The 14,511-nt window shown below is 41.2% G+C and overlaps 2 protein-coding genes across 2 annotated transcripts in view; one reads left to right on the forward strand and one right to left on the reverse strand.

Moving 5' to 3' along the window:
• TG (thyroglobulin) overlaps positions 1-14,511 on the reverse strand; it is a 385,510-nt gene that overhangs the window by 92,722 nt on the left and 278,277 nt on the right.
• Positions 1-14,511, forward strand: part of SLA (Src like adaptor) — a 60,559-nt gene that overhangs the window by 5,121 nt on the left and 40,927 nt on the right. The window contains exon 2 of the mRNA XM_036741541.1: positions 9,627-9,736. Coding sequence (XP_036597436.1) covers positions 9,676-9,736 — 61 coding nt within the window. The 5' untranslated portion in view covers positions 9,627-9,675. The remainder of the gene's footprint in view (positions 1-9,626; positions 9,737-14,511) is intronic.

Here is a 14,511-nt window from a genome sequence, read left to right on the forward strand (position 1 = left end):
ATGAATGTTATTACAGGGTTTTACATCTTAATTTTAGAATGTTAAAGGTATTTGTGTGTGTGTGTATGTGTGTGTGTTGCTTGTGCATATTAGAACATTAGAGTTGAAGGACTTTAAGGTCATCTTGTCCTCTTCCTTATACAGAAGAGGGAACTGAGACTAGGAGTGGGGGAGTTGGAGGGTGACCACAGTCTCCCAGAGCTAGGAATAGAACCCGCATTTCCTAATGTCCAGTTCAGAGCTGTTTGCACTACACATCAATCTCAGAGATATGAGAAAATATGCTCTCAAGTATCCTACATAAGGACTTAATGGGAGAGGAATTGGAATAAAGAGAAGAGAAAAAATTAGCTTTAGAATAACATGACGATTTGTTAGAACTAAGAAGGGACTAAAAAACACAGATGATTGGAGCTAGGAAAAAATCTTACAAAATGGACTGCTAAAACACAGAACGTTAGAACATAACACCTAGAATCTTAGATCAGAAGGGCCTTAGGATGCAGACTGTTAGAACATAGAGTGCTTTAATTGGAAACTTATATCCTAAGCTGGATGGAACCTTAGAACATAGAATGTGAGAACATCAGTTGGTAAGGCTGAAAGGGTTTAGAAATTTCAGAAGTCATCTATTCCAAACCTCTCCATTTGAAAGATGAATAAACTGAGTGACCCAGCCAAGGTCACTCAGTTACTTAAGTATCTGAGACAGGAATGAAATCTGTATCTTTTACCTCCAGTTTCAGTCTTCTTTCTACTGTATTTCACTCCATCTCAAAAAAGAAAGAGGTTGGTGTGCTATGTGGAACATCGCTGGGGTCTTTGAAGAACATACAAAAGAGTTGGGGGGCAGTGGGATCTAGCACTTCTCTGTGTGTCCATCCTACCCCATCTGTTCCCATTCCACTTCAGAAGGATTCTTGAATGTCCCCCAAATGGAATTAACAGTGAAGCAACTTCATTAGGGAAGGGCTCTTCATGCTCAACCACATTAATTCTTGGGCAACATCTCTAACAGGGATGGTCTTACGGTCTCTCTGTTTGAATACTTCTGGTGATGGGAAACTCGCTATTTTGCAAGACAGTATATACAATCGAATTTTTAAAAATATCTCAATACTAAGCTAAAAATCCATTTCAGCACCTAAGTGGCATGATGGCTAGAGTGCTGGACCTGGAGGCAGGAAGACCTGAGTTCAAATCTAATTCTATATACTTACTGTGTTATTTAAACTGTTTGCCTCAGTTTCCTCATTTCTAAAATAGGGATAATAATAATAGGACCTACCTCCTAGGGTTGTTGTGAGGATCAAATGAGATAATAATTGTAAAGCACATAGTAAGGAATATATGAATGTTAGATATCATCACCATCATCATCATCACCACCTCCATTATCATCACCATCATTATCTTTATTCCCTGATGCTTCTAGTCATTAGTCATAGTGCTGTCCTCTAGAGTAACAAGAACTATGTCAACATTATCTTCTACATCTGGAATCTCCAAACACTTTTGATCACATGCTCTTATGGCATAGACACAGTATATAAACATATGCATGTACATATATACACAGTATATATTTATATTCAATTATTTATTCATTATATACATGTATTGCTTTACTACTAATAGTATATATTGTAAAACTCACCCCAAAATAGAAAATAATAAGAATGAAACAAAGATTAAATGCTATTTGATCCTAGAGCAAATAGGGAGTCATTAGAGTGACTTGGGCAGATTTGTACTTTGGGAAGATCAGTTTGATAGCTGTGTGGAATATGGATTGGAGAAGGGTGAGAACTGTGACAGAGAGATCAATTAGGAGGTTATTGGGATAGCCCAGGCTAGTGGTGATGAGGACCTGAACTTGGGTGGTGGCTGCGTGAGCAATGGGAACCAATGGTAGGAGATGCCGTGGAGGTAGAAATGACAGGTGGAACTAGTTGGATATGTGAGGTGAAGGGAAGGGAGGAGCTGGAGATGACTCTGAGGTGGTGAGCCTTGGTGACTGTCAGGATGGTGGTACCCTCAGCAGTAATAGTGAGGGCTGCTTGTTTTGGGAAAGATAACATACTGAGATCATGACACTCTTCCCAACCCATCCATGCTTGCTCATCTTGTGAGATGATCTGGGGGAATGGTCCCAATGGCATCATGCAGCTGCTGCTATGGATCCCTGCTTTGTTTTTAGGTCATAAATGCCCTGAAGGGGGAACTCTGGGAGCTTACAAAGCAGAGAAGGTAGGTATGAATTTGAGGAGTGTGAGAGGATAAGGGCAGATGTGGTCCAGGTGGAAACAAGCCCCACAACTGGTTATCTCAGGGATTGTAGGATGGGATCCATCTTCTCACTCTTTGACGAGTTGAACATATACCTCTTAGGGTCAGGCCCCTAGTTGGTTCAGAGTCAAAAGAGAAAAGGAAAGGAACTACTTCAGAAAATATGACTATAACAATGTGGTGGTCCTAAAAAGACAGAGCTGGGGCTGAATGGTAGGAGAGGGAAAAGGGGAGGATATATTTTTCAGTGCAGTGAACAAAAGGTGTTTCACCAAAATATCACAGAACTGTCTTTCTTCTCCTCTTCTTTCTTCTAAGTTCACAGCCAGGGCAAAGCAGGCCTTAACTAGACTTTTCCCTTGAATATACCCAGTTACATCCTCTGACATGTGCATCCAAATACTGCTGCTATGTCATTTAGGAATCTAATGTCTCTTTGATTTAAAGGAAAAAAAAGTTTATGATTCTGGGAACCCAGCTTTCATCGCTTTTAACACTGATTTTCCCCCCTATAACTTTTACATCATGTGGAGAGAATATGCCACAGGGCAGGGATACAGCTCTGTCAATTTGGAGTGAATATCAGGAATTTTTTCCTCGTCTGTGGCCTCCAACATTAGGATGTCTGAGAAAAGGGATGAACGAGGCCCTGACTTCTTGGATGAAAACTTCTCATGGAAGTTAAGTCAGAGGAAACTAGTAAGAGCAGAAAAAAGCAGTGGAATCAAGGGGGTACAGGGAAAGGACACCCTATTTTAATGGTTTAGTTCAACTCACCCTCCTTCTATAAAGTTTTTACCAACCCCCTTTCCTCCCTCTCTCCTCCCCCACAAGCTGGAATGTTCTCTCTCTCTCTCTCTTCTCTCTCTCTCTCTCTCTCTCTCTCTCTCTCTCTCTCTCTCTTCTCTTCTCTTCTCTTCTCTTCTCTCTCTCTCTCTCTCTCTCTCTCTCTCCCTCTCTCCTCCCTCTCCTATCTCTCTCTCTCCTCCTCTTCTTTCTCTTCTCTCTCTCCTTTCTCTCATTCTCTCCCTCTTCTCTATTTCTCTGCCTCTTCTATTTCTCCTTCTCTTCTCCATTCTCTTCTCTTCTCATCTCTCTCTCTCTATCCTCTCTCTTCTCTCCTCTCTCTTCTCCTCTCTCTTACTTCTCTCTCTCTCTCTCTCTCTCTCCTCTCTCTCTCTCGTTCTCTTCCTCTATTCTCTCTCTCTCTCTCTTCTCTCTCTCTCTCTCTCTCTCTCTCTCTCTCTCTCTCTCTCTCTCTCTCTCTCTCTCTCTCTCTCTCTCTCTCTCTCCTTTCTCTCTTCTCTCTCTCTCTCTCTCTCTCTCTCTCTCTCTCTCTCTCTCTCTCTCCCTCTCTCTCTCTCTCTCTCCCTCCCTCTCCCTCTCCCTCTCCCTCTCCCTTTCCCTCTCTCTCCCTTGTGAATATATTCTAACTTCCATTGTAGTTATTTTCTGTCCATTTCTCCTACTAGAGTATGAACTACTTGAAGGAATAGACTGTGTCTGTGCTTCGAACAATGCCAACTAAAATAAATGTTTCTTAAATGAATAAATGAATGATGTCAGTAAGAAGATATTTTCCTATTTTATAATAGCTAGCATTTATGTAGTGATTTACAGATATCTCATCTGATCCTCATAACAGCCCCATTTTACAGATGATGAAACTAAGGCTGGCCAAGGCTAAGTGATTTGCCCAAGATTACACAGTTAAAGTCTAAGGCAGAATTTGAATTCAGATCTTTCTGATTCCAAGTTCAGAACCCTATCCACTACTGCACCTACCTATCTTTAAGTCCATTTAGATTTCCATCAATTCTAGCAGCCTCTTGGCTTCTCTCCCATAATCTGCCCCAACTACAGTCACATTTATGCAGATAAGTGCAAACCTGAGGCCGCATTCTCTTCAAAATTCTCTATGTGCTCTGTCCATTTAGTAACTAATATTCCGAAGGCAGCCTGTTGCATATTCAACCAATAAACAAGCATTTACTAAGCATTAGCGTGTCGGATGGTGGGGATTCAAGAACCATAATTTAACAGTTGCTGTCCTCTATACAAAGAGACAAAACGTATATGTTGTATATGTTCAAAATATATGCTAATTAATATTGGGAGCTCCTTAAGAGATGTTATTCAGTCTTCAAGTATCTAGGCATAGGCCTGATCCTATCCTGAAGGAGTTTAGGTTCTAATTAGACTAAATAGGGAGAGAAGGATCATTTCTGTGTCTTCTGTGTTTTTTCAAGAGATCCATTGGAAGCTATGATGGGCATCTAGATGGTGAAGTGGATAAAGCACCAGGCCTGGAGTCAGGAAGACTCATCTTCCTGAGTTCAAATTCAGCCTCAAATACTAGCCGTGTGACCCTGGACAAGTCACTTAACCCTATTTGCCTCAGTTTCCTGATCTGTAAAATGAGCTGGAGAAGGAAATGGCAAACCAATCCAATTTCTTTACCAAGAAAAGCCCAAATGGGGTCACAAAGAGTCAGACAAGACTGGAATGAATGAATGTCGGAGGCTATGATAGGACAGGTCATGAAGCCACTTCTATGTGAAGCTGGAATACTTGAATCTGAGAATTCTAGCATGTGAAGGCTGGAAGAGGCCTGAGAAGTCATTTAGTACAACATGTCATTTTACAAATGTGAAACTGAAGCCTGGAGTTGTGAAGTAACCTGTCTGACATTATCCAAGCCGTAAATAACCCAAGTAGGGTTTGAGGTCAGGTCTCTTCACTGAAAATCCATCCTTCCTTCCATATTGCCAGTTTGTTAGAGTCACGTCCCATAGATCAGAAAACTCCATTTTGTTTCTTTTCACTACTTTATGGTTGTTGTTGATGGTGGTTGTTATAAGGCAGGGGAAGGGAGGGGATCTGAATCTGTGATTTGATCAATTTGGGGAACTTCCAGTGTGGAAAATCCTTCTAGTTATGAAGACTAAGTACTTTCCCTGACTTAAAGGCTTAGAGGGGTGCTTGGAATGGGGGTGGAGGAAGGGCTCTAAGATTTTGTTAGCCTAAAGTTCTACAACACTTATGGGTCAGAGCTAGGATTTAAACCCAGGCCTTCTTGAATCCAAGACTAGCCTTCTCTTCACTATATCATGATTCTTCTTGTCATTCCTATGTGATACAGTAATAATAGCTGACATTTACATAGATGTTATGTATCTACATATAGTATTTTGTATATAACAGGTACCAGATAAACATTTGGTGATGTTATTAGACATAAACTCTATAGCAATAGAACTATATGCTCCCTGAGGACAGGAATCATGCCAAGTCTTTATGCTAAAGCCCCTAAATACCTACCACAGTGCCGTTCATATGATAATTCTTGGTAGACATTATTTGCCAACTGAGTAAACACCTCAAGAAAGAGTTAAATTCCTCTTCTTTTTTTTTTTCTGAACCAAGTTGGTATGTTCTGGAGGCCTAACGTCAGAATCTCCATAATGAAATTTTTGAGTGATTTGTGTCAACCTGCCTAAATGTCTGAAAGGGCTAAAGGTGGCAGAGAATGGGCCAAGAAGCATAAGTCAGAAGGAGGAATGAGCTCCTTTGGGCATGGGAGGTGGGGTGGGGGTGGGGGTCTGAAAATCTCTGCTTTTCCCGGTTCCTCACTGCAGGGCGGTGCTCAGGTTTCCAGGATCAATGGCCAAGCTGGTATTTCCTCTTCATTCCCTCTCCTTTTACTGTGCTGATCTGTATGTCTTACTCACAAGATAGATATTCACACCATGATTGGGTCACGTAGCAGAGTGAAATTACACAAGTCATTAATGTCTCTGAGGAGCCTCGTTTTCATCATCCAACCCCAGAGGGTCATAAGCTTTGCCCCATCTACCTGTTCGGATTGTTGTAAGGTTAAAATGCTTTCCCTCCTCCCCTCTATCTCTTTAACCCCTAGCTCCTTTTAAGGCCACTTCCTATGGAAAAATCTTTCCTAATTCCCCCCCCCCGACTAGTGTTTGCTATTGCCTGTTGATTACTTTGGATTTTCTTTGCTTATATGTGCGCACACACACACACACATATACATATATGCATATATGTATATATCTCACACTCCCAGTACACTATAAGCTCCTTGAGGGCAGGCATTATTTTATTTAGTTTTTAATATCTCCAGAATCTAGTACAGTGCCCAGCACATAGGAGTTACTTAATAAATGCTTCTTGGTTTGCATTGTTAAATAATGCTTGTGAAAATACTTTGTAACCAAAAGCACTGCAACTCTTAAGATACTAATATGGAAATTCCTGAAAGACACATATCTATCTCATTAATGAATGAATGAACAAATCATATTAATTAATCTGTCTGCTAGGTGGTGCAGTGGATAGAGAGCCAAGCCTGAAGTCAGGAAGACTCATCTTCCTGGTTCAAATCAGGCCTCAGATGCTAATTAGCTGAGTGACCCTGGACAAGTCACTTAACTCCATTTGCCTCAGTTTCCTCATCTGTAAAATGAGCTGGAGAAGGAAATGGCAGACCACTTCGGTACCTTTGCCAAGAAAACCCCAAATGGGGTCACAGAGAGTCAGATAAGACTGAAATGACTGAACAACAACAATCTCATCAAAAGCAAGTTCTGCGATCCTGGGGAAGCAATCCTCAAACTACCTTATGTTCATTTTGTATATATTATGCATTTATTTATATAAGTACATATTCTCTCTTCCGATAGAATGGAAGCCGAGGGCAGGGACTGTTTCCCTTTGGACTCTGGATCCCCAGTGCTTAGCACAGTGACTGGAACATGGTAAACACTTAACAAATGCTTGTTGATTGACTCCCTGGGGCTTTAGTTTCCAATCTGTAAAATGAGGGACTTAATAATGAAAATAGCTAGCATTTCTGTAACTCTAATGCCTTAAAGTTTGCAAATAGCTTTACACATAATCCCATTTGGTCCTCACAAGATCCCTGTGAGGCATGGGCTACTACTGTCCCCACTTTACGGAGGAGCAGACTGAGACTTAGAGCTTATGTGACTTGCTCAGGGCCACACAGTGTTTGAGGCAGGTTTCAGACTCAGTGATGAAATCATAGATGCTGGACCTAGAGTCAGGGGCACCTGAGGTCCAATCTGACCTCGGCAGCTATGTGACCCTGGGCAAGTCACTTAACATCTGCCTCAATTTCTTTCAATTCTTTCAACTGCAAAACAGCATCTACTCCAACAGAGTTGTTGTGAGGATCAAATGTGATAATTAGCATAGTGCTTGGCACATAGTAGGCATTATATAAATGTTTCTTCCCCTTGCCCTTACTGTCTCCCAGTTTAGCTCTATGAACTGCACCATCTAGATCCCTCCTCCCACTCATAAATTCTATTATTTCCTCCCATAGGAAGGATATGAGAGGTTGAGGAATGTGAGAAAGCTGGAGGAGGCCTGTCCCAAGGCTGGATCCAGGTCTCAAGAGAGCAAAGTTTGGCTGTAGTTATTCCTTTTCTCCCCCTCAGCTAACGAAAGGCTTCCTCTGAATGCTAAAAAGAGCCTCCCTATATGCTTTTCATTTTGCTCATTAATTAATTGATGTTAAAGTGGCCCTTTTAAGACATTTTCTTTGGGGGAACAGAAGGCACTGCACATAAGAGATGTTTGATAAGTTTAGAATTGAACTGAGTGGTTGGGGAAATTTAAATTTATGCCACTGCACATGGATAATGGAATGTATTCATGAAATGGGTTGTCTCTCCAGGGTATGATAGTTCCATTAAATAAGATAAGATTCTTAAACTCCATTTCTATTCAATGGCCATTTATTACATACCTCCTAAATGCAAGTCATTGTGTTTAGTGCCAGGGGGATACAAATATGAAGATTGACTTAGTCTCTATCCTCAAGGGGCTTAGAATCCAGACTAATGATGGTGGTGGTGTATGTAGCAAAGAGGGGACAATGTAGGAAAAGAATATGAAGACGGTCACTATATCCTCAGAATATAAGGTCCTCGAGAATAGGAATTGTTTCAGTCTTTGTATCTGTATCCTCCTCACCTAGCACAGTGTCTGGCACAGTGATTCATAAAGGATTGTTTACTAATTGGTTCATTGATTGAATACAAATATGTAGGATGCAAGACAGAGTGTGACTGGGGGAAAGGAAAGACAGAGAAATTGGTATGAGAAGGTGAGAGAGATCAACTTCACTCAGGTAGCCACAGGAGAGTTGGAGGAGGAGGTAGCCCTTGAGGTAGGCATTTAAAGAATGGAGAGGTGTGAACGTATGGAGATGGGGATAGACAAGGAGTCTATTCCTATTATAAGGAAAGGAGCAAGCGAAGGCATGAAGGTAGGAGAGGCCAGGATGAGATTGGGGGACACAGAGTAGTCCAGTGGGGCTGAAATGTAGAATATGAGAAGGAGGCTAGTAAAAGCTATGATTGGACGGGTAAGTTGGGACCAGTTTGTAGAATGCCTGGAATGTCAGACTCCGGTGTCAAAATTTCACTTTGTAGGCAATGGAGAACCTTTTGCTTTGACCAAAACACCTGTACAGAGTCAGTAATATGCCTGAGTTATTATAGTCTTTTGGCACCTGAGAAAGATTATTTTCCTGGAAGAAAATTGCCTTGGGTTCTATCATTTGACAGTGATGGACAGGGTACCAATTACTTCCACTAAAATTTGCTTGTGATGCCTCATCATGCCCTGGAAGGGACCCCAGGTTCTTGAAGGCTATCCCAGCAGAGTTTGAGGTCTGAGACCTCTCCCAATCTGGAGAACTTCATGTGCTGTCCCAGTAACGGTCTGGTTTAGATAAATTGGAAGGGTTTTGTCACCAGGTTGATGACAGGATAATTCTGATGGCAGCGTGATCTTTTTTGTCCACAGAAATTCTTAAGAATCATCTTTTAAGTCATGGAGTGGCTGTGGTCTGTGTCAGTACATGGGTCACACTGACAGAATCATAGATCCTTTGAGTAATTAAGTCAACAAAGATATATTTCGTAGATGATACGAATTGCTGATGTCTCTTAAACTCCACCCCTTGCTCCCCAAGCTGTCCTCAGGTTTTTTACTGCATTCAGCTTGGGGCACAGGAGTAATGGAAACTTTTGCTACAAACAGCATTTCTTAGCGACTTCCCTCTCTGTGGTTTTTTTCCCCTCTGTTGTTCCCCTGATAAAACAACTTGAGCTGCTTAAGTTTAAGCAGAACACACAAATCTCATCTTCACATAAAAAAACATCAGCTTTCATGAAGGAGGCTGCTTTTTAAAAAAAATGATGCACTATGCATTCTAAATTGGGTCATTCTCGATCCCAAGAGCTTGGTGCCAGCCCTGCTTTGAGTGTGTGTTTCCTCTGTCTTAGTTTTGAAGTTGCTTCTTCTAACCCAAGAGTGAGCAATCGAGCCGGAGAGATGGGCAACAGCATGAAGACATCGACTGCTCCACCTGAAAGACCTCTGCCTGGCCCAACGGGTAAGTCCATTTTCCTTGGGGCTATTGGCTCAGTGCATGGTCTTTGCAGCAGCTCATTCCACATAAGTGAGAGCCTCCCCAGGAGGAGCAGGATACCGTGCATAAATCTGCACAGCTACCGTGGGACTGGATCTTAGGTTAAGAGTTCTGGGTTCTAGTTCCAGCACTGCTATTGACTGTGCCCTCTTTTAGCTTTTATATCCTCACTTGTAAGATGATATTAGAGGGCCCTTCCAGCTCTAACATTCTACGCTCCATTATTCTTTGAGGTTTCTTAGCGATTATTGGGATTCCTACTGAGAGCCATGAGGCAGTGACTTTGGAGTCAAAGATCTTGGGTCTGACACTTCTACTTGTAAGATCTTAGATAAGTCAGTTAGTCCATATGGGCCTTGGTTTCCTATCTATGTAATGAGAGAAGTTACAGTAGGTGTCCTCCTGGTTTTCTTACAATTCTAAATCTATGCTCCAATGAATTTTCTGTCCAGTTCCTAAAGTAATAAAAAGGGATTAAAATGGTAAATTAACTCTATGTCCCTCGGGGCTTTGTGGTCACAGGAAAGAGTGACCAATACAGCTGTGTTAAGGAGGCTGATGGCAAGGTACAAGGGAATAAGGAGCAAGGGATGATTCTTTATTATCTGTGCTAAGTTCCCAGGTAAATGACTTTCTAGAGCCGACGAATTAACTCAGACTCCCACAGAATGAAGCACTATATGAATGACTGATTTAGAAATAATTGAATTGGGGCTGGGTGGAGGGAGGGTGGAAATTTTTTATATGTTGACATTAGTCAATCAACAAACACTTCTTTAGTGCCTCTATATGCCAGGCACCAGGGATACAGAGAAGAAAATGAAATAATTCCTTCTCCCAAGAAGCTTATTAGGAGCGGCAACAACTTCCAAGCTTTCCTGCCAAAATCCCCCCATGAAACTGACAGACACAGAATTGAGATAGATGAATTCTTGTTTATGCCCAGTCTAACATTTATTTAGGTTCATGTGCTTTGGAATTCTGGAGGGAAATAGGATGGTTGTCTTGAGAACACCTCGTACAAGTGAAAAGTACAGTAAACTTGAATGAAGACATCTGGGTCATAAGTCTGTGTCTGCCAAGAAATGGCTCCATTACTTTTGGCAGGTCAATTCGTCCCTCTGGGTCTCAGTTTCCTCTTCTTGAAAATGTAGGGATTGGAATAGCTAAGCTTTAAGATAATATCCAGCTTGAATACTGTAGGTTTTTGTTATAACCTTCTATGTTATAAGGATCATTTTCATTCTGGAAGTCTCTGTTCTAACATCAAACCTTCTAAGATTTGTTCCAAGTCTGACATTTCACGTTCTAAATATTCTAGTATTCTGTTTTCTAAGTCTCTCCCAAATCTAACTATTTGTATTCCAACATTATACCTTCTAAGACTCATTCTACATTGTACATTCTATGTTCTATATTCTCACATTTGAAGTTCTAAGGTCTCTTCCAGCTCCATTGTTCTATGAATCTAGGAAGGTCAAGGAATTATACTGGTGCTCAATTAAGCCACTGGTAGAACTAAATGAGGTTAAAGTGATCCCCCCACCCTCCAAAGAAGGCCTGTTTTTTACATGTTTAAGAACTTGTCATCCTCAGGCACTTTCAAGCGGGTGAGTTCTCCTAGACTGTTACAGCTTGAAGGAAGCTGAGTCACAGAATCACAAAATGTCAAAGTTAGAAGAGATCTTAGAAATTATTTAGTCCAATCCTCTTTTTTATAGACAAGACATGGAAAACTTGAGAAGTCAAATGATTTGCCCAAGCTCACCCTGTCAGTTTGTGGCAGAGCTCTCAGCCACAAAACCTAAGCCAGGTCTTCTGACATCTAATCTAAGTGTGAAACATGCTACAGATGAACAATATCACATTAGGTAAAACACAGAGTTAGAGACAGCACTGAATGCAACTCTGGCCAGAATGGCCCTGGTTTTCACTTGATCTGTTAGCTGCTGACTTCCTATACTCTCCTATGCCAAGCTACTCATGACATCACTACTCAGTTGTCTTGAGTAACTTAAATTGCACTGGGGATGGGAGGAACACGGACACCCAAAGCAGCCACACATTTTGTTGTGTATTACTGTAAGGTGAAGATGAAGGCAGCATAACTTCCATGAATCCAACTTGCATTGTTTTCACTATAAATATTAGGCAGTTGTCATTTTAAAGTGAGGAAAATGATACACCCTCAGTCACCCATACGTTAAGAAATTTTGACTAGTCCATGAAGTGGATGGATCAGAATTGTCTGTGGAAAGAGCTGTCTAATAGAAAGGCTATAGAAGGCATTGCTTTTCAAGTGTGGGTTAGGTTAGATGACTTCTGAAGTCCATCCTGACTCTGAGATTCCATGAGGCAATGAAGATGAGGACAATGCTTAAATCACTAAAAGCCACAAAGAAGTCCAGAGATAGAAAGAAATTAAATCCAAAGCCTGAATGGAGTTAGACAGGGACCTCAATGGAAGCCAGGTTATATCTAAAAATCAGGAAACATGTCCAGATTATTTCTGTTCCTTCCTTTTTTGAAATTTGCCAGAACGTGAAAATGAAATTACTGTGTCTCCAAGTTGGAAGAGACCTCAGACATCTATTCCTTCTCCTACCCGGGCTAGAATTCCTTCTACAATGAATCATTCATTTGTCCTTGACTAGTAGTCATCCATCCTTTCCTTGGAGACTCCCAATTATGGGGAGCCTGCTACCTCCCAAGATAGCCTATTATTTAATGTAGTAGAAAGAGTGCTAGACTTGGAATGGACATATCCTGGATTCAAATCCCACTTCTGACACTTAATAGTTTCATGGCCATGGGCAATTCACTTACCCTTATGGAATTTGTTTCCTCAATTATCATTCTCCCCCCTTGCCTTGCAGGGTTGTCGTGAAGCCCAAATGCAACAGCATAAGTAAAGCATTTTGCAAACTTTAAAGTGTTGTATAAATGACATTTGCCATAGTTGTTGTAGGGCAGCTCTGATGATTAAAAAGCATTTCCTGAATCAAGGCCAAATGTACAATGTCCCTGCATTCTTCCCCCCATCCCCCACCCCCCTCCATGCTGCTCCTAGTCCTGGCCTCTGGGGCCAAGCACAACTAACGTATTCCTTCTGTTGTGTGACATCCCTTTAGATCCTTGAAACCAGGCACCACATCACCTCCTGAGTCTTCTCATCCCTAGGCCAAACAGCCCTAGCTCTTTCATCCTGTGGCATGTGATGGTTTGACAATGAAATCGAATGTATCTATTGCTGATGAATGGTTGAGTTTCGTTTTTAAGAAACTTTAGAGATGCTCTCATATAAATCTCTTACTTTTCTAATGAGGATGTTGAGGCCCAGAGAGAGGAAGTTATTTGGCCAACATCACACAATGAGTTAGTATCAGGGAGGAAGGAGAACAGGTGGGTAGCATGTAAAAAAAAGATTCCCAATGCTTCTAGAAAAAAAAACAACACCACCGTATTGTAATGTTGATTGGTACACAAATATGTTTTACAAGAAATATGCCAGAAATTCTTTATGTGGATTTTTAACAAACACACCAGAAGAGGAGAGTTGTCTCCTTTGAGAGTTACCTGCTTATTATGATAAGGCGACTCTTGTCTGTGAGCAGAAACTCATTGGTGATTGGCATCAGCTGGGCCAGCTTCCTCGGTGGTGGCAAGATTTTGTTCTTTAAGGGTTGGATTTGGCAGATAAAAAAAGTGAGGAAATAGAGTGCGGGGGTCAAAGAGGCATGGCAATATAATATAAAATGACACTGATTTTCACAGAATCACAGAATTTGAGAGTTGGAAGGGACGTTGGTGACGCTCTAGTCCAGGGCTGTGGTACCCAGCTCAAATAGGTTCTCAAGAGCTAATTGTTAAACGTTCAGTGTGAGCATGTACACCTTGGAAATCAGCTAACTACAAATCGAGACTTTATTTTTTTGTTTGTTGATTGTCTAGACTTAAGAAAGTGATGGAGAAACTGTTAATGATTCAAATTAACTTAAAAGTGTGTCCAGCATACATTTCCCTCCCCCCACCCTGCAAAGCTGGTTGTTAAATATCTACCTATCTAAATATCTACTGCTACTCTAGTAAAACCCATACCCAAAAGGAACCCTTACTATAATATACCTAGAAAGGGGTTATTCAGTCTTTTGAAGACCTCCAAAGAGAGGTACTGGGGTGATACAGTGGATAGAGCACTAAACCTGGAGTCAGGAAGACTCATCTTCCTGAATCCAAATCTGATCTCAGACTCTTATTAGCTGTGTGACCCTGGGTAAGTCATTTAACCTCTGTTTGCCTCAGTTTCCTCATCTGTAAAATGGGAATAATAACAACACCTACCTCCCAAGGTTGTTGTGGGGACCAAATGAGGTAATAATTGTAAAGCATCTGGCACAGTGCCTAGCACATAGTAGGTACTTTATAAATGTTAGCTATAATTACTAATTATACCATCTCTATGGGATACCATTAATTTTAATAGAGCTTCCCTTGTGATTGTAATATGGGGCAGTGTGACTTGGTAGAAAGGGTTCTGAACTTGCCTTTCATAGATATGGTTTTGGGAGGGACCTCAGAGGCTGCTCATCTGACCTCTTCATTTTAAGGCCTGGGAAAGTTAAGTGACTTGCTCAAAGCCAGGGGCAGGATTTGAAACCATGTCCTCCCACTTCACACACATATTCTGTGGTTCACGATGTTGTTTTTTTTTTCTATAGACAATGTTAAAGTAGAGAAGA

This window comes from Trichosurus vulpecula, chromosome 1 (genome assembly GCF_011100635.1).
Source record: "Trichosurus vulpecula isolate mTriVul1 chromosome 1, mTriVul1.pri, whole genome shotgun sequence".
NCBI lineage: Eukaryota > Metazoa > Chordata > Mammalia > Diprotodontia > Phalangeridae > Trichosurus > Trichosurus vulpecula.